Source organism: Panthera leo, chromosome B2, assembly GCF_018350215.1.
Source record: "Panthera leo isolate Ple1 chromosome B2, P.leo_Ple1_pat1.1, whole genome shotgun sequence".
NCBI classification, from domain to species: Eukaryota; Metazoa; Chordata; class Mammalia; order Carnivora; family Felidae; genus Panthera; species Panthera leo.
Genome location: NC_056683.1, coordinates 40,152,013 through 40,179,879, shown reverse-complemented (window position 1 = coordinate 40,179,879; position 27,867 = coordinate 40,152,013). Strand labels below are relative to the sequence as shown.

The following is a 27,867-nucleotide window of genomic DNA, read 5'->3' as shown; positions in this document are numbered from 1 at the left end:
GCAAGATGGGATTCCAGCTGCCCTCAGATCTGGAAAGGTGGGGGCATGCGCCATGATGATGGGCCCGAATCCAATCCACGGGGGCCTGGCGGAGGGAGCCACTCAGGAAGTGCCTCTGGGAAGGCCTCCAGCCCCTGACACAGAGGTCCCTCTAGCTTGTCCCACAATTCCCCCCAAAGTCTTAGAACTCCGAGCCAGAAAGGGCCGTGCGGATGCTTGACTTAGCCCCCTTATCTTCCAAGTGAAGAGCCTAGGGGCCATGGCATTGCCCCAGAGTGGGGCTGTGTTGCTGCTGTTTACAGAATGCCCAAACGTGGCACTGACGTCATAACCCATGGAACCTCCTGGAGACCAACAGACACCCCACGCACAAAGAACACTGAGGCGCAATTATTTTACATACAAGGGAGCATCACTTACTTTGTTTCCCAGTGAGCTGTAAGCTGTGTTCCACGAAGAAGTGTGTTTTCCCCAAGACCCCGACCCCATCTTTAAGACCTTGGGTGTCCAGGGACATTTGTTTCTTATATCCTGATGTCTTTGAAGACCTCAGACCAAAGCCAAGCCAGCTGCTCCATTTGGGAGCTGAACCCCTGTCCGACTGCGGCTCAGGTCATAATCTCATGATTCATGGGATTGAGCCCTGCATCAGACTCTGTGCTGACAGCTCAGAGCCCAGAGACTCCCTCGGATTCTGTGTCTTCCTCTCTCTCTGCTCCTCCCCCACTCGTGCTCTGTCTCTCCCTCTCTCAAAAATAAACAAACATTAAAAAATTTAAAAATGGTAATAATAATTCACCCTGAGGTCGGAGGCAAGGTAAAGGAGTCAGATCTACCCCCCAGATCTACCTACCTTCCAGCCCGTCTTCATCCCCTACACTCCCTACGGCTTCGTCAGAGCAGCTGGAGGGGAATCTTCCATTCTCCCAGCCCTGCCCTGCCCTACCCTACCCTGCCCTGCCCTGGACAGCTTCAGGGATGAGGATCCTTTCTTTGGCTGTAGTCCCAAGTGTTGATTCACAAAAGCGGTGTCCTCGGTCCTCGGGGGCAGGAGTGGTGGATCCTCCCTGTGGCCCCAGGCCCGGACCCCTCCAGATGGACACCCTACAGAGATACGCACCCCTGTCCCCAACAGCAAGGGTCTGCCCACTGTGCCTCATGGGCCCTGGTGGGAATGACCTCGCCCCTGCCCCCTTTGAGGTCCTCCTTTGCCTCCTCCTTGTGAAATTCCTTGGAGTCTTTAGGAAGCCCCGCCCCTGCCCCCTCCCCGCCCCAGACTGTGAGCTTAAAGTGCAGGTTTTCAGGTTTTGATCTCCCTTTAGCAGAGTCCTGGTGCAGGAGGTCCTTGGTGTGAGGTTGTCTGAAAGAACATAAAGGGTGGGCAGTGGCCATGAAGTCCCCAGTCCGCTCAGCTGTAGGCCTCTTGAGGCCAACGGCAATGACCTGGTCAAGTCTCCTGGCACAGGTAGGTCTTCAGTATGGTTGCTGGTTGATTCTGAAACTCTCCTAACAACTCCTTCTTAGGAGAACCTTGTAATTATGGAGTAGCCGGTGTTTGGGTCACTCAGCGACTCATGTGGGGATTGTTCAGGTGATTCCCCTGCCCCACCCTCTCTCTGCAGACCTCTTGGCTGCGTCATCTGTCAACCTCCCCGTCACCAGGAGGGACCAGCTGTAGTTGGGAGGAGCCTTCCTGGAGGATCAGGCAACCCGTGTGGACCTCGTCCCTGGCATACCCCACCCAGAGCCTATTGTATCTCTCCCTTAAGACCTAAGGTGCCCTAAGTGTGGGGTCATTGTTTCCTACGCTGCCTCCACGTGTCAGCTTCTCCCTGGGATGTAACTGACTTTATCTGTACTCATGTGAGGAATGTGGATCTCACTGGGTGCGAATAAGCAAGCCTCACTCTGGTCTCCCAGAGCAGCTACGTCCGGCGGTGCTGGGAGTCAGGAAGGGCTGGGCCACGTCAGTTCACATCAGCTGCCTCCTCCTCTCTTCACTTCTCTGTCCCAGAGGACATAGACACCAGTGGTATCCAAGCTGGGTGCATTTGCCCCTGAACCGTTGCCAGTTTCACACCTGGAATGCTAATTAGATGCCGAACAGTTAGCAGCCTCTACAAGTTGATAAAAGGTGAGGCAGGGATTTTACGCATCTTGTTTAGGCTTCCTCTAGAAAAACTTGGCTTAGTAGTAGTTCTGGATGTATAAACACATGGCCAAGGTCCAGGAAGGGCAAATGACTTGCCCACTTTCACACAGAGAGTCAGTGGAGCCAAAGCCCAGGTCTCCTTTTGGCTCCTCCTTTGCCCCTCTATCTAACTGCACCATATCATGTGGGGCTCCTGGCTGGCTCAGGCAGTAGAGCATGCGACTCTTGATCTTGGGGTTGTGAGTTCGAGCCCCACACTGGGTGGAGAGATTACTTAAAAAAATAAAAATAAAATCTTTAACTGTACCATATCATAGAGTCAATGCCCATATCCCTAATATCTCTACCCAGGCCTAGCCATTTGTGGAGGAGGGTGGTTTGAAAAACTATATACAGGAATATATCAACAAGGCATGCTCCAACCATAGCCGCCTCCTCCAGGAAGCCATCCTAGATTCCTTTGGTCCCTTATCTCCCCACATCCTCAGCATCCACATCCTCCATGCCAGCTGGGGTTGGACAGAAGGGGCCTGTGGCAGTCGCCACCAGGGGAGGACAGTGTTAATTCCCTGGTCGAGAACTACTGCTAGCCCAGAGGAGAGAGCAGTGACAGTGAGGACCAGAAACCCGCACATCAGAAAGTGAAATATCTCCAGTCACCATTTCCTGATGGAGAGCTGTCCGCAAGAAGCAAAATCCAGACTCCATTTTGCAGGTTCCCAGGCTGTGAGTCAGGTTTCTTCCTCGTTCCTGGGCTTATTAGAGTGACAGTTGATGCCACAAGATGAGTCTGAAAGAAGGAGGAATAAGTGTCCCTTGGAGCCCAAAGGAAGTCTTGGAAGTCCTCCCACAGTGGAGGGTCAGCAGAGACCCAGGGCAAGGAGCAGCGGGCCACCAAGGAACAAGAGCAGGCCAGTCACTCTGAGAGGGGGGACGTTTCAGTGCTAATCACTGTCGTTGGCAGAACTTGTCCGTGGTAATTGGGTTATAGGATTATAAAATACCCACCGGCTTTATTCAGAAGACTAATTAGAAAGTATTTAGAACAACAACGTTGCTGTAACGGAGACCATGAACCATGGGCCCACGTCTTGGAGAGCTGCCCTTGGCCTCTGCCTCCTTGGGGAGCTGGGGAGAGAGCTGGATTGAGGAGAATCCCAGGAGAATCCAAATGGAGCTCCTTTGACAGACCTGAGGGGAAGGGCTTGCCTAAAACCCAAGCCAAGTCATTTGGGGAATTGTGTATACAGTCTCTGAATGATGACCCAGTGTCGGAAGAAGGAAAATCTTTTTGGTTTTTCTTCCTCCAGCGAGCGGTGGTGGTCTGGCGGGAGCAGGGTGTTACCCCTGCTGAATTATAAGCAAACAAGTCCCGCTGGGTCCTCGGCCAAAGTCAACTTCCTCCCTCTCTCTCTTTCTGGTTCAAAGGGTAGTCCTTTTGGACACATATCCTCCTTGAAGATTGTGTTCTGTCTCCTGGTGCCCTGGGGGTGCAGAGGGAGTGGGGTGGGTGGGGGGGGAGACTTTGATGCACCAGAATAAGGGTCGGCAAACTTTGGCTGGGGCCAAAACCAGCCTACACCTAGCCTTGTACCACCTGTGAGCTAAGGGTTTTTACATTTTTTACACGGTTGAAGAAAAATCATAAGAAAAAACAGTAATATTTCCTGATACGTGAAAATTCTGCCCCGATTCCAATTTCCGTGTCCATAAATCAAGTTGTATTCGAATACAGCCACGCCCATTCATGGATATATGATTTTGTGGCTGCTTTCATGCTGCAGACCTGAAAATATTTACTAGCTGGCCCTGTGCAGAAAAACTCCTGTGCTGAGAAGTCTGCATAGAGCCTTATAATCTACCGTATTCCATGAATCGGGCGCTTTACAGAGCACTCGGCCTGAAACAGAAAATAATAGGTTCTGTCCCTGGGTCCATGTCAGGGGTGAAGTGCGCTACGTCTCATTTGTTTGGCTCAGCTTTTCAGTTCGCGGAGCGTTGATGGAGCATTTGCTGTGTCCCAGTCACTGGGACACACAAGATGGGTAGAATGCTGTCCCTACCTTGGAAATGACTGCACAGCCAGTGGGCAGATGGGCATGGATGCAGGTCGTGTGGCTGTAATGCTTCCGGGGGAACAGAGAGGGCACCTCAGTTTCCGAGTGAGCATTTTTTTGTTGATTCCACTCTGGAATCCCCGAGCCTGGCTCTAAGGAAAGAACTGATCACAGAAATGTGAAAGTAGTAAGTTCTGTTTCATTTGTTCGTGCATGAAAAAGCTCCTGGTGCCAGTTATCCAATAGGAAGTGTTTTACATACTGAGCAAGACATTATTAGAAAAATTATTAAGACTTGACTCCTGAGTTGGTATTATGACAATTCTAGGAGATTGACTAATCCACCAAGAAGAACAGTTTCTAGGTGGTAAATGGTATATTTAAAATACCCTTTGATGGGGCGCCTGGGTGGCTCGGTCGATTAAGCGGCCGACTTCGGCTCAGGTCATGATCTCACGGTCCGTGGGTTCGAGCCCCGCGTCGGGCTCTGTGCCGACAGTTCAGAGCCTGGAGCCTGCTTCGGATTCTGTGTCTCCCTCTTTCTCTGCCCCTCCCCTGTTCATGCTCTGTCTCTCTCTGTCTCAAAAATAAATAAAATAAAATAAAATAAAATAAAATAAAATACCCTTTGACAAGATGCCGAAATGTGGCATGCTACCGTCTTTGCAAAAGGCATGGAACGGAGGTGGGAGTGTGTACCAGCATTCTTGTGTGAGCATAAAATGTTTCTAGAATACACCGGAATCTGATTGTCCCAAAAGGACTGGGTTGCTCGGTTCTGGGGACAAGGATAGGAGGAGGACTTTTCATGTATACCCTTTTTAAAAATTTTGCTCTAACTTTTCACTTTATTTTCAAGCATTTATTTACTTGGGGTAGTTTTCACTCTTTTGTATACTGTTACACTTCTTGAATTTTGAACCCCTTAGATGCATTTCCTATTTAAAAATATATATATAAATTTGGGGGCCCTGGGTGACTCAGTCGGTTAAGCATCTGACTTCAACTCGGGTCATGATCTCACGGTTCATGAGTTCAAGCCCCACATCGGGCTCTCTGCTGTCAGCACGGAGCCCACTTCAGATCCTCTGTCCCTCTTTCTCTCTGCCCCTCTCCTTCTCATGTTCTCTCTCTCTCTCTCTCTCTCTCTCTCTCTCTCTCAAAAATAAACATTTAAAAAAATAAAATATATATATATTCAATGTAAAATAAATAGCACGTAGTTTTGCTATTACCTCCTTAGGTCTTCTTAGGGAAGTCATTTTCTTCTCTCTTCCATTCCATGTATGATTCTTAAATGCCTGCCGCTGTGAACCAGACACTATTCTGGGCCCGGTAGTAGTTACGTCTGTGGGCCTAAACTTCTCCATCTGTAATGTGGGCAGACTAGATGACCTTTACAGTGGTCTTCAGCTTGAGAGGGCATCAGACTCAACAGGAGGGCCCGTTGAAACACAGACTGCTCCCCCCGCCCCCCCACCAACCAAGTTTCTGATTCAGTGGTCTGGGTGGGGGCCAAGAATTAACGTTCATAACGAGTGCCCGTGTGATGCTTATACTGCTGACCCAGGAATCACAATTTGGGAGCCCACCTCTAACTTTGCAGGGTTCTATACTTGTAAATAAACTACCTTTCCAGTTTTGAAAATATGAGGGAATTAAGGAATAGAATCCTGTAGCTCAGAACACAAAGCAGACACATCAACAGAAGTAAAATTATCTAGCTTCCACCCACAGGGGCACGGTGGAGGGACATGAAATCAGGTCATGGTCAGAATCTGGTGAGTTTCGATAAGTAATTCTTCCTGTGGGAGGTAACGTGGTGCAAAGAAAGCCTTTTGAGGAGGGTTTAGTGGTGAGGTTTAAGCTAGGCAGGGCATTGTGTTATCACCAGGCCTAATGCCCACAGGATAACACTGCTGAAGGTCATTTTAAAGCCCCCACAGTTTATCCCTACCTTACAAATTCAGTCTGATCATTGGTGAGTTCCTGACATGGGCACCTGCACCTGACTTCGTGCTTTTGTGCACACCGTTCCCTTGGCTGGAGTACCTTCCTGGTCCTCTCGTCTCTGCATAAACCTTATTTGTCCCTCAAGACCCAGGTGACTCTTACTGTCCTCCAGAAGAACTTAACACACACTCAGCCTACACTGAGTGTCTTTTTCTGCCAGCACCAATTCAGTGGGACACTTGATCATTGTCGGGTTTTTTTTTCTTCATTCATTCAACACATATTACCTCTCCTTCAACAAATCCTTATTGGAGAGCCTACAGTATGCTGGACATTATGGTCGGTGTGGGGAGACATGGTTCCTGCCCTTATAAAGAAAGATCCAGTAATCAAATAATGACACTGGTGGAAGTATAATTACAGGCTGAGAAGAGTGGTTTGAAAGAAAGGAATGTGGTTTTATGAAAATGTATGAGAAATGACCCTGATATTGACTTGTGGTTGGGGTCAGGGTAGACTTCCTTAGGAAATGTAGTCTAAGCTGCGATCTGAAGGATGCTCAGGACATGACTGGATGAAGAGGTTGGGGAAAAGAACAGCTCTCCAAATTAGGGGATTGGGGGGACACCAGCATATGCAAAGACCCTGTGGTGGAAGGCAGCATGGCAGCGTCAAGAAACTGAGAGAAGAGGGGTGGGGGAGAGGGGGAAATGGGTGGTGGGCATTGAGGGGGGCATTTGTTGACTGGGTGTTGTATGTAAGCGATAAACCATGGGAATCTACCCCCTGTGTAAAGAGCACACTTTACACACTGTATGTTAGCCAATTTGACAATAAATTATATTTTAAAAAATAAATAAATAATAGGAAATTTACAATTAGAAAAAAAAAAGAAAGAAACTGAGAGAAGACCAGAATGGCTTGGAGTGGTGGGATGGGAAGGGGGTAAATAACAAAGAGAAGAGAGATACACCACCAGGTTGGGAGAAACTGCAGAGCCTGATCGGCCTTGTTCATGATTTTGATTTTTAACCTACGAGCACTAGGATATGCCATCAAAGGATTTTGAACAGTGATGGGATCAGAGTTATGTTTGAAACGCTTATTCTGCTGCCGCTGTCTGGAGCATGGGCAAGACTCAAGGCAGAGAGACCAGTAGAAAGGCTGTTGGGATAGTCTGGAAGACAGATGAGGTGTCTTGGATTAATGTGGTGGTAGGGGAACCAGAGAAAAATGGATACAGTTAAGAGAATATTAGGTAAACTGATAGGTCATGATGGTGATTGGTCAAGGGAGAGGGAGGAGTCAAGGGCAAGAGTTTGGAGGAGCATCCATTTGGGGGAACATGATGTTGACTTGGCATTTGAGCATGCAAGTAGAATTTGGGGCAGGCAGTGGGGCTGGGGGTAGTGATTGGGAGTCAGCAAGATATAGTGGTGAGTGAAGATGTCAAGGGAGAGAGCTTGCTTGAGAAAAGGGGAGGGTGTCTCCTCAGACTGGGCCATAAACCCCTGAAGGAGGGTCACTTCCTATTGGCAACACAGGGGGTGTTTCTCTCATTTCTCCCTCTGTTCTTCTGCTCACCATCTTAATTATGTCTCGCCTGGATGCAGCGAGAGCCTACTAATCCATGACTTCTCAAATTTTAATGTGCACACGAATCACTCGAGGGTCTTCATAAAATGCAGATCCTGATTCAGTAGATGTAGGCTGAAGCCTGAGACTGAATGTCTCATAAGCTTCCAGGTGATACGGACCACATTTTGAATGAAGGGAGCTGGTCTCCCTGCTTTAGAAGTTCAGCACCGTCACACCCAGCATCCTTGTGCCTCTCCTTGGAAGCCTTGGGCAGCCATTCCTGGCCACATCAGGATCTACTCCAGCTGTCTTTGGCCAACCATGGTTTCCTCCCACTGCTTCCCTTCATCCACCCTTCATTCTACCAAACCAAGCCAAATCCCTCCCTCTGAATTTATCCATCTCTCATCGTTCAGAACGGGACAGAGACCAACTCAGTCTAGCACCTGGTCGGAGGGGGAAACTGACATGGTCTTCCAACTTTTCTGCTTAAAATCCTTCATAAAAGGATGTGGTAGCCAGGGCGCCTGGGTGGCTCAGTCGGTTAAGTGTCCGACTTCAGCTCAGGTCACGATCTCATGGTCCATGAGTTCGGGCCCCGCGTCAGACTCTGGGCTGATGGCTCAGAGCCTGGAGCCTGCTTCCGATTCTGTGTCTCCCTCTCTCTCTGCCCCTCCCCCGTTCATGCTCTGTCTCTCTCTGTCCCAAAAATAAATAAACGTTTAAAAAAAGTTTAAAAAAAAAAAAAAAGGATGTGGTAGCCATTTGCAACAACATGGATGGAACCAGAGGGTATTATGCTAAGCGAAATTAGCCAGTCAGAGAAAGACAAATTATCATATGACTTCACTCATATGAAGAATTTAAGATACAAAACAGATGAACATAAGGGAAGGGAAGCAAAAGTAATATAAAAACAAGGAGGGGGACAAAACATAAGAGAGTCTTAAACACAGAGAACAAACAGGGTTGCCGGAGGGGTTGTGGGTAAGGGGATGAGCTAACATGGGCAATGGGTATTAAGGAGGGCACTTGTTGGGATGAGCACTGGGTATTAGACATAGGGCATGAATCACTGGAATCTACTCCTGAAATCATTATTTCACTATCTGCTAACTAACTTGGATGTAAACTAAAAAATAAATAAGTAAATTTTTAAAGAATATGGTAAATGTAAATAAACACCTCACACATTTCAGGTTTACATCTACATTTTTTCATCATACATTTGCAGAAGACGCAATTTCCACTATGTTGTACACATTGATTATTTTTAAGTAAAACTACTACGTCACTGTTTTAAATTTATCCAGTGGAATCTAAACACCATAGGAATTTGCTACCCACCATCATCCATTTTAAAAATGCATGAGCATGTTCTTCACTAACAGTCCGTGTTCCTTCTTGAAGGAAAATTTCTTCTTGAAATTTTATTTGTTTTACTTCCCCCGTGGCATTTTATCCTAATGGAATATATCTAATATATTTTTATGCTTAAAACTCTTTTGTTTGTTTCCCTATCATATTTCTCTGTGCCAATTGTATATGAAATTAAAACTTTTTTTAATTTCCTGAAATCGTCAAGCGCGACGTATTAAAGTTTTCTTCTGGTTTGAGTTATTGTTAACAGCTATTAATAGGACACAAATGATCAAAACGACATCAACGTATTGCTAACTCAGATAAATAATGAACAAACATAAGTAAAATGATACTAAGAATGGTAACACTGGATGACTTTTTAGAATACTTCTTTTTTTTTTTTTTTTTTATTGACTTACAGCAAACACACCTGTGTGTGAGCAGATCGGAGCACACAGCTTGAGTTGTCAGTGTGTGCACGCCCATAACAGCTATCACTCGGTCCAGAAATGAAATACGGCTGGCACTGGGTTATTTCTCCGATCTGTTTCCATATCCATGGAAGAATATTATATATTGTAGGAGACAGGGGCCAGCTTGATTACATTTCCGTTTTTCATTCATATAGATGTAAGCCCTGAAAACCCTCATTCACATGAACTGACAGAAATGGAAGTTTTGTTCTAAAGCAGGATCACTCAGTTCTTGATCTGCTTCTGAATTATATGCCAGAAATCACCTAGTGATCTATCGCGAACAATTAGATTTTAATTACTTCTATTAGGCCTTCCTAACAACAACAGCAACAGAAGAATTGGAAACCGTCCAGCTTCCAATAAATGATTCACTACTCATTTTAGAGTGGTTATTTTTTCCCCCTTAGCTTTCTAGGTGTCCTTTTGCGTGGGGGGAGGGGGGTTTACTGGGGCGATAATAAACCCAGTTAAGGTTTGGGGTGAGGTAAGAAGTTTGTCTTTCTTTTGTAGAGGAAGAGGGCTGTTGTGAGAGTGCAGGTATAAAGGTCATCTCGTACCTTCGTCACCGATCAGTTCTAGAAAACAGCTTCTGTGGAAGTTCAAGGATCTAGGAATTGAGTTTTCTCTTAAAACTTTGAGGGGTGCCTGACTGGCTCAGTCCATTGAGCGTCCTACTCTTGATTTCAGCTTAGGTCATGATCCCAGTGTCGTGGGATCAAGACCTATGCCATGGAGCCTGCTTAAGATTCTCTCTCTATCGGGGCTCCTGGGGGGCTCAGTCAGTTAAGGGTCTGACTTTGGCTCAGGTCATGATCTCACAGTTCGTGAGTTCAAGCCCCTCATCAGGCTCTGTGCTGACAGCTTGGAGCCTGAAACTGTTTCGGATTCTGTGTCTCCTTCTCTCTCTGTTCCTCCCCTGCTTGTGCTCTGTCTGTGTGTGTCTCTCTCTCTCTCTCTCTCTCTCTCTTTCTCTCTCTTTCTCTCTCTCTCTCAAAAATAAATAAAGATTAAAAAAAATTTTTTTAAGATGTTCTCTCTCTCTCTCTCTCTCTCTCTCTCTCTCTCTCTCCCCCCCCACCCCTCCCCCACTTGCACACACTCTCTCTCTCAAATAAAAGTTAAAAAACAAACAAACTTTGATTGCAGTGTAGTGCTTAAAGGTCTTCGTGTATTGCCAGGGGTTTACATATTCCAGCTAGAAGTCCCCTAAAACATTTTTTTAAAAAGGGCGGGGGGGCACCTGAGTGGCTCAGTCAGTTAAGCATCTGATTTCAGCTCAGGTCATGACTTCACAGGTCATGAGTTCGAGCCCCACATCGAGCTCCGCTGTCAGTCTGTCAGCGTAGAGCCCACTACGGATCCTCTGCACTTCCCCCCCCCGTTTGTGCTCTCCCCAAAATAATTATTTTGAAAAAAAAGAAAAAGAGAAGTCCCCTATAGAACCTGTGAGACTCACACCGGACTAGACCAGTCTCTCCAAATTCCCTAGTTCATGTTCCTAAGACTTGTCCCACCGTGGTTTTTTCGTGCCAGGTTATCACTGTGCATACATGTTTCCCTGAGCAGGAACCTCAGAAAGTGAGGAACTGTGTTGAGCTAACAGGCAGACTAGCATGTGCAGTACTCCTCCTTGGAAATTTATCCAGTTCTGTTTCATATCCAGCATAAGCTTTCTAGTCTATGTTCCCATATCTGTTATTTTTTTTTAATTTTTTTAAATGTTTATTTTTGAGAGAGAGACAGAGTGTGAGTGGGGCGCGGGGCAGAGAGAAAGGGAGACACAGAATCCGAAGCAGGCTCCAGGCTCCGAGCTGTCAGCACAGAGCCTGACGCGGGGCTCGAACTCGTGAACTGGGAGATCATGACCTGAGCTGAAGTCAGACGCTTAACCAACTGAGCCACCCAGGCGCCCCCCCCCCCATGTCTGTTATTTTTACCTTTTTATTACATGCATCTCTTTTCTCCTTGTATCATACTTATTCATGTGACCTATCATCACCTTTTCTAACTATAAGCGTCTCAAGAGCTGGCCCACGTCCTAATCATTTCTTGGCATTGTGCCTTACGCTTAGTAGGTGTCCAGTAAGTGTTTGCTGGGCGGAGGAGTTGATAAATGAAATGTCCTAAACTTCTTCCTATCCCCTGCAGGTCCTAGGATAGTGCTGGTCTTTCAATAGCCGAGTCCCAGAAGAATGGATGAATTAATCAGTGAGCAAAACAATGAATTAACAGATCAATAAGCTAATGAGCCATTGAGCAATGGCTTGAAAGGAAGAGAGTTCATGTCTCACATGAGGGTCCAGATCTGCAGAATCAGTGTAAAGGGTGTGCAGTGTATGAAACAGGCTATTTCTAATCAAGTCTCCTGTTTTGTATTTAATTCTGTAACTGGTCGTGGTAGATGTAATTGCTCGTGCAGAGCATCCAAGTAAATCCTGTCCTGTGCTTTGCATCTTGTCTTGCAGGTGTGAGCGTCATCTCTTCGCCACGGTGGTGTTTGGTCCATACCTCAGCCCGGGTGAGGATGTAAAACCCCCCGCTCTGCACATGAGTGGTACAGGCCAACAGGAACATCTGGCTGCAGCCACGTCCACAGACATGTCAGCCGTGGAATAGTGTGGACGCCTCCTCTCAGCTTCTCAGGGTTTCAGTCCTTTTGGGTTTGTCTCATTGACCTTTTTTTATGGTTTTGTGGCTGGACGTTCACGACCAAGGCAGGCGCCATGGGGGATCAGCAACTATACAAGACCAATCACGTGGCCCACAGTGGTGAGAACCTTTTCTACCAACAGCCACCACTTGGCATCCACGGCGGGCTGAACCACAACTATGGGAATACAGTCGCCGGGGCTGGAATGGATGCCCCTCAGGCATCGCCCATCTCCCCCCACTTCCCTCAAGATACTCGGGATGGTCTAGGCTTGCCTGTTGGTTCCAAAAACCTTGGCCAAGTAGATACCTCGAGGCAGGGAGGGTGGGGAAGTCATACAGGACCCGGAAACCACGTCCAGCTCCGTGGCGGCCTGACCAACTCAAACATGATGTGGGGGACACCGGCCCAGGCTGAGGCCACCGATGGCTACCAATATACCTACTCCCAGGCCAGCGAGATCCGGACCCAGAAACTCACCAGCGGTGTCCTGCACAAGCTAGACTCCTTCACCCAGGTGTTTGCCAACCAGAACCTGCGAATTCAGGTCAACAATATGGCCCAGGTGCTGCACACCCAGTCGGCAGTGATGGACGGAGCCCCTGACAGTGCCCTCCGCCAGTTGCTGGCCCAGAAACCCGTGGAGCCCCCAGCGCCGGCTATTCCTTCTCGCTACCAGCAGGTGCCCCAGCAGGCTCATCCTGGTTTCGCTGGCGGGCTGTCCAAATCAACTCTCCAGGTAGGGCCACACCCTAGCCAAGGGCATCTGTATTATGACTACCAGCAGCCACTGGCGCAGATGCCAGTGCAAGGCGGACAGCCACTGCAGGCCCCACAGATGCTGTCCCAGCACGTGCCACAGATGCAACAGCACCAGTATTACCCGCAGCCGCAACAGCAGCAAGCCGGGCAGCAGCAGATGGCCATGCAAGAAATGCAGCAGCAGCAGCAGCAGCAACAGCAGCAGCAGATTCGCCCACCACAGCCTCAGCAGCCGCAGCAGCAGCTGCAGCTACAGCAGCGGCAGGGTTCCATGCAGATACCTCAGTATTACCCATCCCAGCCCGTGATGCAGCACTTGCAAGAGCAGCAGCAACAGCAGCAGATGCACCTACAGCCCCCTTCTTATCACAGGGACCCCCACCCGTACGCCCCGGAGCAGGCGCACGCCGTCCAGCTGATTCAGCTGGGCTCCATGCCCCAGTACTACTACCAGGAGCCCCAGCAGCCCTACAGCCACCCCCTCTGCCCACAGAGCCACCTGCCCCAGCACCAGCAGCGCGACGACGGTCAGCCCAAGACTTACCCAAGCGACAGGCAGGCCCCGGCCATACTGAGCTCCCACAGCGACCTGGGGCCTCCTGAGGCAGGAATGGGAGACCCGGCCAGCTCGGACCTGAACCGGCTCAGCGGTGCCCTCCCTCATCGGCCACTCCTGTCCCCCGGAGGGATCCACCTCAACAACATGGGGCCTCAGCACCAGCAGCTGTCTCCCAGTGCCCTGTGGCCCCAGGTATTCCCATGGGGGGAGTTTCTCTTGGTATCTCGGGGTGCTGCAGGGCCAACCAGGGCTGAGTGTGTGCGGAGCCCCGTCCTCTCTGCTGCCCCTCCAGTGCTTTTTGTTCTGTTTTTACCCCACAAACGTTAACCTACGTGTGCCAGGCGAGATCCGGGCCAGGCATGTGGAATACAAAATCAATTTCAACTCAGTCCTTGTGACAGAGGTGGCCAAAATACCACGGGAGGTCCCGGATGATGTATGTAGCAGTCAAGGCCTGAGTCAAGGGTCCAGGGATAATCCAGCAGGAGTGTCTGGCCCCCTGCGATCTGAATCCTCAGGGAATTCCTTGTGAAATTGTTTCCCCTTTGGGAAGGAGACCACGTTATGACAGCATTGCTCAAAGTATATTGCTCTGAAGAGAACTACCATAGAACGTTTAATAGATACGGCTGGGGGGATGGGTTCTCCAGATGAATAAATGTGGCGGCAGGGGCGGGGCGGGGGGGGGGGGGGCGGTTCTTAAAGGGAGTCAAGTTGCAGTGCTGAGGGGCTTCTCAGAGCCTTTAATAGGCCCATGTGCGCTGTGAATCTCCCAGAGGGGATACCTCCTGTAGCTTCAGAGATGAAAATCTTAGCCGCCCTCAGGATCCAGGCAGTTCAACTGAGTAAGCAAAATGACTTGTCGGGAGACCATCAGGGATGGCACCAGCTGTGCTGGCCTGGAGGACAAATGCCCCATCTCTTGGCATTCTTACTCAGGACTTTTCAAATCGGTCTAGCCAAACAAAAACTGTCTGCAGGCCTGTGGGCCACTGTCGCTAACCTTTGATAGTTTCCCAAATGGATTTGCCACAAAACGGCCCCCTGTGTGCTGGGCACTACTCATGCCTTGGTATGTTCCAGGTGCTACACCCATGTGACAACAGGTTCACGGGAGAAGGGAGCCTTGAATGGGACTGGGATAGGTGGAGAGAGGGCTCTGATGGAGGTTGGAGGCTGGAGATGAACTTCCCTTGACCCTGTCTTGTTTGGCACTCAGGCCCAGTGGTAACTGAGAGCCTTTCTGAATATAAGAATAAGGTGACATGGCCAAAGCTGACCTGACCAGCGGGCGGCCTCCGGGCATGCTGCTGTGTCATCCAGCTCTCTGTTCCGTGTCTCTCTTGGGAATGGAGCCTGTCTGTGCGCAGAGTGGTGGACAGGGAGAACAGGAAGGAACAAGGTGGGGGACAGTCCTGGTGGGCTGGGGGCTGGTGGCGGCTCCCGGAATGGGCATGGTCCTGCGTTGGGGGGCTGGGGAAAGCAAGGGAAAGAAGTGTCCGGTGCACCCAGCACCCAGACATGAACTGCCGGCCCCAGTGAGCTCAGGAAGCATTCTAGAAGTGCAGGCCCTGGGGGTCCCTCAGCTCAAAGACTCCTTCCATCAGAAACACACTTTTTTCTCTTTCTTTTTTCTTCCGGTGTCGTGCATGGCTCAAAATTAGATGCATCTACCTGATGGCAGAGCCCAGCCAGGGTCCCCCGAGTCAAGGTAGGATTGATGCAACGAGGCATGTAGGCATTTGGGGAGACTGGGAGGTTTTCCAGGGTTGTCTCTCAAGATTCATTTTCAAAGTCAATTACTCAAAGAGGTTTGTAGGAATAATCATAGCAACTGTTATGTTTGAGCACTTACCATGTGCTAGGCACTCTATATTTTGTGTGATAAAGCCACTCAGTGAGGGTAGGTAGGATTACCATGTGCCTAGCGCATAGTAAGCACTCCGCCATTGTTAGCTTTATTACTATGACTTTACAGAAGAGAAAACAGGCTCAGAGAGCTTAGAGTTGTACAGCAAGTAAGCGGCAATGCTGGGATGGACTCCAAAGGCCATGTTCTGTCCGCTGTTCATTCGGTCAGTATTTAGTGAGTACCTACCATGTGCTGGGCATAGAGCTAAGCTTTGAGAACGCAGCAGTGAATAGTACAGACTTGCTCCCCTCATCATGGGCATGGTAAATACTGCGCCAGAACCTGAGAAACTGCTAAGTCTGGAGCCTGAACCAGAGGACTTAGACACGTGTCTCTAAGGGAAGGCTTCTGGAATAGGTGGCCCAAGCTGACCCTAGAAAGGTGATTGGTCAGAGGAGGAAAAAACCCAGCACTTGACGGCCTAGAACGAAGCAGGTTTTGTTCAACTCTTACACGGTTTTGAGCAAGCCCTTTCCCACTCTTGAGCCTCAGTTTTCCTTCTGTAAATTTGGCTTGGTTTGGGATAGTACACGTGGGGCCCTGGGAGCACTAGATAAATGAAATGGGTTCATTGTGGGGTGTGAGGTCTTGTGATAAGTCGTTCTTCCTCTTTCTCAACGTGTGTGTCCTCTTCGTTTGGCCCTACCCTTGAGCAGTGGCCAACCAAAAGGAGTGTTTGGGGAGCAGTTTGATGCCAAGAACAAATTGACGTGCTCCATCTGCCTGAAGGAATTCAAGAGCCTGCCTGCCCTGAATGGCCACATGCGGTCCCACGGGGGAATGAGAGCCTCCCCCAGCCTCAAACAGGTTAGCAGAAGCCAGCCCCCCAGCCCTTCCCAGGCCATGTGCTGCTTGCTTTGCTTTGCTGCTGTCAGACAGAGAGTGATGTGAACCCCAAGCGGGTACCTGGGGAGGCACAGTCCTTCCCTGACGGGAGTGCTTAAGCTTTGACGCTAGGAGCCGGCCAGGTCAAACAGACCCCGCTTGCACCAGTTCCATGAACAAGGGTCAAAATCAGAGGGACTAGAAGTCTTTTTTAGGAGATCCCAGTCTCCCCACCTCCTAGAAAAGACAGCAAAAGAAAACATGTAGATTTTTAACTTCTGCTGCTTGAAGCACCCAAGACCAGCGTTCTCTTGGGCCTTCCAAATTAGTAGCCAATGGCCCGGGAAAGCTAACGTGACCTTCAGGCTCTCAGCCAGCATTTTCTATTCATTAGTCCACACTAGCATTAGGCTGTAGCAATGGAAGGTCTTTAAATACGCTCAGGAGTATCCAGGGAGGATATCCATGTGGTGAACTATCCGTGCAGTTTTAGAGTTAGATTAAAATCCGACGAAGAATTTCTTAAATTCTTTGGATATTGTTGATCTGAATTTAAGTCTGTGGGATTAACTCTCTGTTCTCCAAAATTTTGGCTCACCCAGGTCACTTCCATTGCCTGAGTATACCAGATAAAAGAGCTTTGTCTTCCATTTGCCAGATGAGTAAACTGAGGCCCATAGAATTAAAAGGTCCTACACAAGAGCTTATGTGTTCTGTTTTGTGCCTGATCACCAGTCCATATCCTTTTCTTTAAAAGCAGTGACAACAGATGTTTAATATCTGTTTTAATTATGCGAGTGATAACAGTCTAGATTTTTTAAATGTAGAAAATAGAATTGCATGGCCTTGTCCACTGCCAACTGGCATCACTTAAGCAAGGGACTCAGAGCCTTGCATCCTGAGTGCACCACCCTGCAGTGGTTCTCTGTCACCCACGCATGATGTACTAAAACATTTCGAAAAAGGCAAAGTGCATCCCCCCACCCCTTTGGGAAGGCTGCTCTCAGCCCAGGATCAAAGCCTTTATTGTCTGTGTAGGAGGAAGGAGAGAAGGCCCTGCCGCCTCAGCCCCAGCCGCCACTGCCTCCGCCTCCGCCGCCACCGCAGCTCCCTCCCGAGGCAGAAAGCCTCACGCCTATGGTCATGCCCGTGTCTGTCCCTGTCAAGCTTCTCCCGCCCAAGCCAGGCTCTCAGGGCTTCGCCAACAGCATCGTTGCCGCCCCCTCCACCAGAGACAAGCCAGCCAGCTCGATGTCGGACGACGAGATGCCCGTGCTCGTGAGGATGACCCTTTCTCCCCCACACTCACCCCAAGGGGCTGCCCCCCACCCGCCTGCTGTGAGTTGCTGCCCTGCCCCGCCTGCCTGGGGTGGGAACATCCCTTTGCTTTCCTGGAGATGGGGCAGCTCTTCCAGGGTCACTTGCCTGAGCTCCAATGTGGCTTGGCCTCTCGGGTTGAGCACCACCCCCCCACAACCATGGCTGCCTTGGGAATCCCATCCTTGTCCACACTGGCTGCTACCCAGGCAAATTGTCTGTTACTCTACCAGGCGAATTGTCTGGGTTAGATTCTGAGAGACCCGAAAGGGTTCCAAGATTAAAACAAAGATGATAACTTAGCTGGTAATCACAGCTATTAAAATACAGAAATACTATCCCAAGTAATAAAAAGCTGTTGCCCAGGGCCCCGGCTCCTCCTACGAGATCTTCGAGCCTCCTCAAATTCAGAAGTCAAAGATGTAACCCCTGGCACAGCAGAACCTCCATACAGCAGCCCTGGCATCCGTTCTGATGGCCAGCCTAACCAGATGCTTGATATTTTCGGTATCACACCTGCATAAATATCCTGGGAAGATATTTACTAAGGTTCCCAAAATAATTCCACTGAAAGGCACCCACCCCCAATCCCAAGAAAGCAAAGAGATTTGTGTTTCTCGCTCACTGTTAAATTCTCCTTCTCTCTCAAATTCCAATTGCTTCACCCAAGCAGCTTAGCGTGGCTCTGGGGCAGAGATCTCTGTCTCCGTCTCTCTCTCTCTCTCTCTCTCTCTCTCATTTGATCTCTTCCCCCCCCCCCCACTTCCTTCCTTCCCTCCCTCCTTCGTTCTTTCTCTCTCCCTTCCTTCTTCCCTTTTTCCCTCCCCTAGGGAATCTGTAACCCACATGGTTGACGACCTCAGACTTGTTCCCTCCCCACAAAGTGTATGCTGGGTCACATTTGTCCTCAGAGAATAGGTGGCTGCTGGGATCCCAGGTGGCATGAGGGTGGAGGTTGGGCCATAATAGGGGTAGGGAGAATAATGAAGAGAACTAGAAAGGGCCAGAAAGAATATTCTTTGTTCTCTGTGTAATACCAAGGCCTCAGAAGAGGAGAAGCTAATGGGGAGCCTCTGGGGGTGAGAGCTCTCATAAACCAGAAGGACTTGGAGGCCAGCAACAGGCAGAAAGATGAAATGACAGAGCCGGGTTCCCCCTTTGCCCAGGGAAGTTCCTGATTTGGTAGGAGGGACACGGTTGCTACCCTAGAGAAGTGTCAGCCTGAAGCTGGACACAGTAAGACGCCTAGTCACATGGGGATCAGAGCCCCACGCAGCACCCCCTGCTCCAATTCAGACAGTGAGAGAAAAGCCAGGGCAGAAAAGAAACCGCGATCCCCTGCATGTGGCTGGACGGGAGCACCCCTGGGCAGCTAAAGTAACAGGGGGCTGGGGAGGTGCGAGGGAGTTTGGTATGAGTTTGCTCAGCAGATCACCATGAGGACAGTTCTGAGCAGGGTTTTAAAGGCATTGATGGAGCTGGCTGTGTGGAAAAGGTGAGAGAGAACTCATAAGTAAGGAGATACGCTGAAGAAGCATGTAGCTGGAATTGAGTGAACACAAGCAAGGTCCTGACACTTGGCTTAAAGAAATTAAAATATCTGGGGAGGACCCCTGAGTTCTAATCCCCACTCTGCTACTAGCCAGCTGGGGATGCAGGCAAGTGAAACCCTCCCCTCATGGAGCCTGGGTTTCCCCCCCGAGCTTGGGTTTGGATTCATCATCTCCCTGTTCTGGGGGAGCTTTTAAAACCTCTGTGAGTGGTCCCGCCTCCAGAGTCTGAATAGATTGGTGGAAGTGGAACCCTGCAAATGCTTCCTGTCAGGTGACATCCAGGTCTGACATTCTGGGTGGCTTCTCTTGCCCAGGTTCTCAGAGCCTTGCCTGGAGTTGAGAGTTGGAGTGACAGGACCAGAGGCTCAAGTAGAGGGAGCCCAAAAGGGACCTTTGACCCTGTGATCAGAGGTCTGGATTCCGGTGCAGGGTTGAAGTCATGCAAGGTCTGCATGTGCTCAGATGGCCTCATCAGTTACCCAGGAACAGGATATATAAAGCCTTAGGATTGCTTCCCAACTTGAGGGGCATAGATGTCCTCTCCCCATTCTCCTCAGACCTCTTTCTCCGCCTCAGCCTCAGATGGTGAGGAGCCCTCTGGTGGGGAGAGGAGACAGGTTGTGGCACTCTGGCCTAAGGAGAGCCCCCCCTGGGGGTGAGCTGGGAGCCTGAGCCGGAGGGGGGTGGGGCTCTGCCCCCTCTTCTTTCCTCACCTCTCAGTTTCTCTGGACTTCCTTCCCAGGGGCTGGGATAGCACTCCCGAAGACAATGAAACTAAGGGACAAACAGGAGGGGTGGCAGTGGGAGCCCAGAGCTGAGGGGTGACTGGAGCATGTCAATGGCCTGGAGGCAGCTGGTCACATGACCATGGCCAGCCCTTCCCATCACCCCTTGCTGCCTCCTACTCAGATGCTACCCTGGGCACAGGAATTGCCAGGAACTACAGCTGTGACAGGCACTGGCCTGCAGGGCCTGGGAGGGTGCCACAGACTGTCCAGAACTTTTCTGCAGGTATCCCCACTGCCTCTCCCAACCCCACTGCGTGGCCTCCCCAGCCACACCCAGCTCTGGGTTCTTCTGGGCTGATGCTGGCACACAACCCACGTCTGTTTCTGTTTGGCTTTGGCATGCCCTGCTTATCTATTTGTGTGCATATGTTTACTTATTAGTATATATGTATCCACGTGGCAGATCTTCCTTCCAGACTATGCTTGGTGCCGCTGCCATAAAATAAACGAACGCTGCTGACAGGAAGCAACACAGGAGAAAGGCTTGCTGCAAATGAGCTACCAGGCCTGGGAGCTAGTGAGGGGTGGTGAGGGGGGAGCTCGACCAAATCCATTTTTAGGAGAGCAGAGGGCCTTAAAGACCATAGATGGCTCGCCCTCAGCTCGTTACCTCGCAGGAGAGCCTGGTGTGTGGGTCACTGGCCCTGGGAGCCTTGGCTAGGCCTGTCCCCCTCGCCGCAGCCTCTGCCCAGCTTCCCTGAGTGGATTATTCTTGTCCCCTTCTCAGAACATGTGTTATCTGTCCCTGATGTCTGTCCCCTGGGAGCGGTGGGGAATTAAAGGGCCCACTCAGGCTGGACTCCGCTCACCAGATGGGAATGCAGTGATAAGCAATAAAGAATGTGAATTTATTCTTTCTTGCCCACCCACCATTCGTACCACCCCCATCTCTCCCCAGACATTAGGGATTTCCTCCCAACCCAGAGTTTTCTCCCCGGTCAAGCCACGGAACTCGCCCTGTAGGAAACGGATGGGGCTGCTTTTCAAGGGAGGGGATGCGGGGGAGGGGGGGCGGCGGACAAGTGGACAGGCGGCCCCCCGTTACCGCGGAGGGTCCCCTTCCCTCAGCCTGTGGAAACGGCCTGCGGGGAAGGCCTGAGTGTTCGAACGGGCCCATTCTTTCCCTTCCAGGAAATTCCCAAGAAGCATCAGCCGGCCCCGGCCAAAGCCGAGGAACCCCTCAGGACGTTGCAGGAGAAGAAGAAGTTCCGGCACCGGCCCGAGCCGCTCTTCATCCCGCCACCGCCCTCCTACCCCGCCAACCCCGCCGCCGCCTCCTACTCGGGCGCCACCCTCTACCAGAGCCAGCTGCGCTCCCCGCGCGTCCTCGGGGAGCACCTGCTCCTGGACCCCGCCCACGAGCTGCCCCCCTACACGCCCCCGCCCATGCTGAGCCCGGTGCGCCAGGGCTCGGGGCTCTTCAGCAACGTCCTCATCTCGGGCCACGGCCCCGGCGCCCACCCGCAGCTGCCCCTCACGCCCCTGACGCCCACGCCGCGGGTGCTGCTGTGCCGCTCCAGTGAGTCCCCGCCGCCCCTCGGGGCCTGGCCCTGCCGGGTCCCCGCCGCTGCAGGAGGGGCTCCCTTCCTGCCGTGGGGGCGCGTTTACCCCACCAGCTTCTGCTGTGGCCCCGCTCCATGCAGCACGCCCTGGGCCGGGTGCCAGAGGCAGAATAAGTGTGCAGTGCTTACCCTCAAGGCAATCCCAGTCCAGCTGGGGAGACCCCAAAGCCGTGATTACGGTCTCTTTGGCCTAAGCGGGTGGTTCAAGTGTGCACACGCTGCCTGAGCCTGTGCTGTGGATAATCGTCTGAGGCACCCCCGCATCAGTGTACTAAGTAGATCTACGAATGGGGTTAGGTAGTATTTGCAAGGCCAGGCTTCCGCATTTTCTGAACATGCTGTGTAAAGATCAAGCACCGAGAGCCCGGTAGCCAGTATCTCTTTCTAGGGTGTGAATGGCTTCCTAGAAACAGTGAGCTTGGCAGACCAGAGTGGGGCCGCTGGCTTCCTACCCTGTGTGAGAAATGAGTAACCCTAAGCCATTTAACACCACACACCAGCCAGTTCCTTGGAAACTGCAGGGGGTAACTCTGGCATGGGTTGGGCACGAGAGGGGTCCCAGTATGACTGTTCAGGTCGCTGCTCATTTGCTTTAGCCTCTTCGGTACCATTTCTTGTTGACCGTTAACCTCTGGTTTTGTGCTTCAGACAGCATTGATGGCAGCAACGTGACAGTCACCCCAGGGCCTGGAGAGCAGACCATTGATGTTGAACCGTAAGAAAAAGCCAATTTTATTTTTAATGCTTTTTTTTTTAATTTTTTTGACGTTTATTTATTTCTGAGACAGAGAGACAGAGCATGAGCAGGGGAGGGGCAGAGAGAGAGGGAGACACAGAATCTCAAATAGGCTCCAGGCTCTGAGCTGTCTGCACAGAGCCCGATGCGGCGCTCGAACCCACGGACCGCAGGATCATGACCTGAGGTGAAGTCGGAAGCTTAACCGACTGAGTCACCCAGGTGCCCCTTAATGTTTGTTTATTTTTGAGAGAAAGAGAGAGAGAGAGAGAGAGAGAGAGGGAGAGAGACAGGGTCCAATGATGTTGAACCGTAAGAAAAAGCCAATTTTATTTTTAATGTTTATTTATTTTTGAGAGAGAGAGAGACAGGGTGTGAGCAGGGGAAGGGCAGAGAGAGGACGACACAGAATCTGAAGCAGTCTCCAGACTCTGAGCTGTCAGCAGAGCCCAATGTGGGGCTCAAACCCATGAACCGCGAGATTATGACCCGAGCCGAAGTTGGACCTTTAACCGACTGAGCCACCCAGGCACCCCCCAGTTTTTTTATTTTTTATTTTTTGTTTTAGAGAGAGAGTGTGTGTGCGTGTGTGCACAAGCAGGAGGAGCAGAGTGAGAGAATCTTAAGCAGGCTCCATGATCAGCGAGAAGCCAGAAACAGGACTTGATCCCGTGACCCTGGGATCATGACCTGAGCTGAAATCAAGAATCAGATGCTCAACTGACTGAGGATGAGGAACTTTTTTTTTTTAAGTTTATTTATTTATTTATTTATTTATTGAGAGAGAGAGAGAGAGAGAGAGACGGGCAGAGAGAATCCCAGACAGGCTCTGCACTGTCAGCACAGAGCCCGATGCGGGCCTGGACCCACAAACCACGAGATCATGACCTGAGCTGTTTAACCAACTCAGCCACCCAGGCACCCCAAGGATAAGGAACTTTGAGAAGTACCACTTAATGAGAAGTTGTAGAAATTATAGGATCATGCTATTTCTCAAGTACTGGTGTTTCAAGGCTTTTGCCAAAGACTAGCTGCATAATAAAAGCATGAAGCCCTGTATTCACTAGCTCTGAACCTAGTGTCTCTATCTCTGGCTGTATGAGCCAGTTGGGTTGTGGCCACATGCTTGCACATCCCCAGTGACATTGAGGCAGCCCTCTCAGGGTGCCCAGCTCTCTACAAGGCTCCATCCAAATGCCCTTGCTTTCCCATCCCCTCCCTAAGATTCTTGGCTGGTCGTCCAAACAGGCTTGTTGAGTACTTAAGTTGTGGGGTGGGTGGTGGGGGGTATAATGGAAGAGAAAGGTGCTGTTTTCATAGATGAGCACAGAACATACCAGGCGGTGGCATGGTGAATACACTGAGTCAGGAATCAGAAAACCGGAGTTCCAGCCCCATTTTGTTACTTGACCTTGATCAAGTTAACCTTTCCAGGCTTTAGTTAACTCACCTATTAAATGGGAATAATTGTCCCTGCCTTGCTTACCTCACAGGTGTTTGTGAGATTCACATGGGATAATTTAGGTGAAAGTGGTATGAAAGGGATAACAGATATCACCAGCACATTGTATTTGTTCCATTTTTCCTGGTTAAATGGTGCCATCGGCCATACTCTGGGCAGCTGTTGCCTTGCAGTTAGCACCCTCCCTGTCTCGGTTACAGCATGCTGTGACGATCCAGGCGGGCTTCTCCCCTGCTCCCTGCAGTATCTCTTCCCGATCTTAAAGCTGTTCCTCATCCCAGTGAAAAGGCCATGCCTGGAATCTTAGGAGCACACAGTGAGGAAATGCCCCTGCATTCTTCCTGCAGAAGGAATTGGTTTCCTTCTTTTTCAAGTTCCTGACAGTTGCTCTTGAGCTCAGATTGAAGACCACTCTATTGTTTTCCTTCTTGTCATTAAAGACGCATCAACATTGGCTTGAGGTTCCAAGCAGAGATCCCAGAACTTCAGGATGTCTCCTCCTTGGCCCGGGACACACACAAGGCCACACTGGTATGGAAGCCCTGGCCAGAGCTGGAAAACCATGACCTCCAGCAAAGAGGTATTGGCCCATGGGAAGAAGTGGGTGGGAAAGGCTTGATCCTCTCGCCAGGGTCTCTGACTCCAGGATCGTTCTGTTTGTCCATGAGACTGAGCTCTCTCTGATGCAGTGACTTCTCATTGTTCCCATCAGTGGAGAATCTCCTGAATTTATGCTGTTCGAGTGCGTTGCCCGGTGGAGGGACCAATTCTGAATTTGCTTTGCACTCTCTCTTCGAGGCCAAAGGTGATGTGATGGTAAGGAACCGTGGAAAGAGGGTTCACAGTTAACATTCTTCGTGTCAGAATTCTGGAAAGTATTTTTCCTGAGTTTGTGTTGTTCCACATACCATAAAACCAGTTGTTAAGATCATGACCAGTCAACATGCCACCATATTCCTTAGCTCGTTGAGTAGGTGAGGATTTAAAGCCTTCGGGGGGGACCTGCGGTTGGACTTCTGCTTAGACATCTGTTCCTAAGTAATAATTATGGTCACATCTGTCTAGAGAAATGAGAATTTCGTTTCAGCAGTCTTATAATTCCCATCAGAAAACTGGCCTCCGGTGATGGGAGGTAGAAAGCCTTACTGAAACAAGACGTGACCTATTATGCCCTGCTGATTATTCTTCCCTCCTATGGAGTCAGCCAGTTTGGTGTTCATAGAACTGTTTTCTCCCCTAACCAAAGTGAAATGTCGCCTGTGCACCAACTGGTGTCATTCTTCCCCCTTTCACACAGGTCTTTGGTGTCCCCAAACCAGCACTTTGGTGCCATTTTTCTAGGATCCAGAGCTGTTTGCCTGCTCCCCGCCCTGGATTCCTGGCAAGAACACTCCATCACTAACCTCAGTTTCCCCTTTAGTAAACACAGGGTTTTCGTACCAGATCTAGCCTCCTCCTTCTTGATTTTATGAAAGTGTGCAAGTAAACAAATGTCCCAGTACTGTCTTCTCTTGAGATTATTGGTAGCCTTCGAGGATTTTCTAGAATGTTAGAGAACTCTCCTTAATCCTTTAAGCTAAGTGTGGCAGTAAAGCTCTACTCGAACTTTCCACGTGCACACAAATGACTTGGGTCATCTTGTTAAAATGCAGACTCTTATTCAGCAATTCTCAGGGCAGGGCCCAAGATTCTGCATTTGTGACCAGCTCCGAGGGGAGATGCCTGTGCTGCTGGTCCACGGACCACACTTAGAGAAGCAAGATTGTAGACCTTGGCTCTGCCCCTAACCCATCTACTGTCCAACTCGATGTGCGCCATTTTTTTAAAAAGTCAACGAGGCTAAAGGAGGCATATTTGAAAGGGTTATTTAGCTAGGCTTCTCTGGAAAGACAGTGTGTAGTACAGTTATTACTAATAAAACTGTTTATGTTAAGTTGTAATTGAAACATGATTTTTCTGCAAAAACAGTTCCAAACCACCCACTCATTTCTGTGGAGCCTTTCCCCCGAGATTCAGTCTCCATTCAGAGGAGGCCCCGCCACCTCTCAGAGGCCAGGGCCTTTGCCAAGGAGGGAGCGGGGTCTCGACCACCGCCTGTATTTTTTTCTGACATGACCAACTGGCTGCAGGCACGGGCTGGGGGAGATAGATGTTCGAGTGGTGAGCCCTGTGGGGCGCTGGCCTGAAAGGGAGCCTCAGTTAGGGGAGTCTCCCTCTGGGTTTCCTTCTGGCACCCCCAGCTCCTGCCTCTGCAATGCTCACTCCTTTTCCCTCTTAGGTAATGGCCTTCCTAGGACACACAGCCCTGTTACTGACTTTCGCCTTTTCTCTCCCATGGGTCTGCAGGCTGCTCTGGAAATGCTGCTGCTGCGGAAGCCAGTCAGGTTAAAATGTCATCCTTTAGCAAATTACCACTATGCCGGTAGGTCGCCAGGAGCCTTGTGCCCCATTGCTTCCTGAGAGCGGGCTCTTTGCATGTGTGGTGGTGTCGCTTTTTAATAATAAGATAGACCAGTCCTGTCCTAATCGCCACTTGTGAGCTCAAGGCCCCCTGGGACGCTGCTGGCGGGACAGCTGTGTCTGTTGGCTGTTTGTCTAGGCTTGGCCCCGCGTGGTTGTGCCAAGGGCTGGGTGATAGTGGTCAGTGCCTGCACGTGTGGCAGTACTGGGGACAGGAATCACAGAGGGGACAGCACGGAGACAACCACACTCAGCAGCCCCTCAGCTTTGGAATCTGTAGACGTGGGTTCACATCTTGCCTTCTGGAACCTTGGCTTCCTCGCCCATGAAATGGGGCTCCTACTGCATCCCTTGCAGCATTTTTTGTGACAGTTAGAGATAGTAGGTGTAGTGCAATGCATGGCACGTTCTAGTAGCTCTTGTTAGTCATCTAGTAATTATTGTTTGCTGTGTACGAGAAACTGTGCTAAGTGCTAAGATGAGACAGTGACTATGACAGACATAGACAGAGTCCTGCCTCATGCAGTTTGGGGGTCTGAGGAGGAAGCAGTCGTTCAATAACAGATCACACTCGGGGCAGGAGAAAGCTACTAGAAATATGCATATACGGTACATGTGCACATACGTGCGTGCATATGCACGTGTGTACGCGGGTACAGGTAATACGCACATTACAGGCACATATACAGAGTGTGTCCTCTGAGGGTATGGGTTAATGATGGCATCGCCAATAACAGGGGAAGGAGAAAACACGTTTGAGAGTTGAGTGTAGTGAGAATTGTGAGGAGAGAAGGCAACAGATGGCTGGGGAGCCTGTGGTGACAAAATGAAGTTGAAGTCCACATCTTAATTTCCGGTACCTGGTAGACCCATGCATTCTGGGTGTCTCCACGAACCCTACCTGGGTTCTCTATTTCAGAGGGGGCTGAATCCTCTAATACTCCCTTGATAATCATTTGAAGGTTCCTTTAGAGCTTTGGCCAGACATAGTTAGGTGCTAAGTCCTTAAGTGGGCTTGGGGACCTAGTCATACCTTTTCTAGTCCTTGGTCCCAATGGCCAGATGTGGCCTAAGGTGAGGGCTGCTTTACATACCAGCACATTCTTGATGGGCCTGCCCCTTCCCCCCCCCCAGCCACCCATGCCCACCACCTTTTGCCTCACTCAATGTGCTTCTCCCGTGAGCCGGCCTTCCTGCCTGTCATCACAGCGGGGAGTGGCCTCAGAAGCCACTCACCTGAGCACAGACAGCCCTGGATGTCTGCCTGTGGATCACTGTCAGCACACAGGCCGCTACTGGAACTAGACAAGCACAAAATGGACACACGGATAAGAAATCCATCGTTTAATTGGGGCCTAAATGAGCCAGTTTCTTAATATTGTCTCCATCATTTCCTGCTTGGTGTCTGCCCCGAGTGTGGGTAGGAAGATGTGGGAGTTGTCTCTAATCTGCCATGGAAACAATTCAATCCTCTTAATTCCCAGCGTCATCTGCTGCCCATTAAACCCTGACAGGCTGTCCAGCCTCCTGGAGCCTGTCTCAAGCTTCTTTATATAGTGGGCGAGATGGTTGATGACAGGGAGCTTCCCAACCATCTGCTGCCACTGCCCTCGGCTCTCGGGGTGACCGGGATGGCCATCGCCTCTGGGCTGGGGCAGCTCCAGCTGTGAGCAACCTCATCTGAGACCCAAATCCCCTCCAGT

At 50.3% G+C, this 27,867-nt stretch overlaps 1 protein-coding gene across 14 annotated transcripts in view; it reads left to right on the top strand.

Annotated features, from left to right (window-relative positions):
• TRERF1 (transcriptional regulating factor 1) overlaps positions 1 to 27,867 on the top strand; it is a 226,275-nt gene that overhangs the window by 174,433 nt on the left and 23,975 nt on the right. For 10 of the 14 annotated variants that reach the window (XM_042938766.1, XM_042938763.1, XM_042938761.1 and 7 more), the window contains 9 exons: positions 12,044 to 13,741; positions 15,214 to 15,260; positions 16,118 to 16,268; positions 17,325 to 17,624; positions 21,076 to 21,463; positions 22,155 to 22,221; positions 24,145 to 24,284; positions 24,417 to 24,520; positions 26,051 to 26,126. In XM_042938766.1, coding sequence (XP_042794700.1) covers positions 12,302 to 13,741; positions 15,214 to 15,260; positions 16,118 to 16,268; positions 17,325 to 17,624; positions 21,076 to 21,463; positions 22,155 to 22,221; positions 24,145 to 24,284; positions 24,417 to 24,520; positions 26,051 to 26,126 — 2,713 coding nt within the window. In that variant the 5' untranslated portion in view covers positions 12,044 to 12,301. The remainder of the gene's footprint in view (positions 1 to 12,043; positions 13,742 to 15,213; positions 15,261 to 16,117; positions 16,269 to 17,324; positions 17,625 to 21,075; positions 21,464 to 22,154; positions 22,222 to 24,144; positions 24,285 to 24,416; positions 24,521 to 26,050; positions 26,127 to 27,867) is intronic. The other 4 variants (XM_042938772.1, XM_042938771.1, XM_042938774.1 and 1 more) reach the window with 2 other exon arrangements.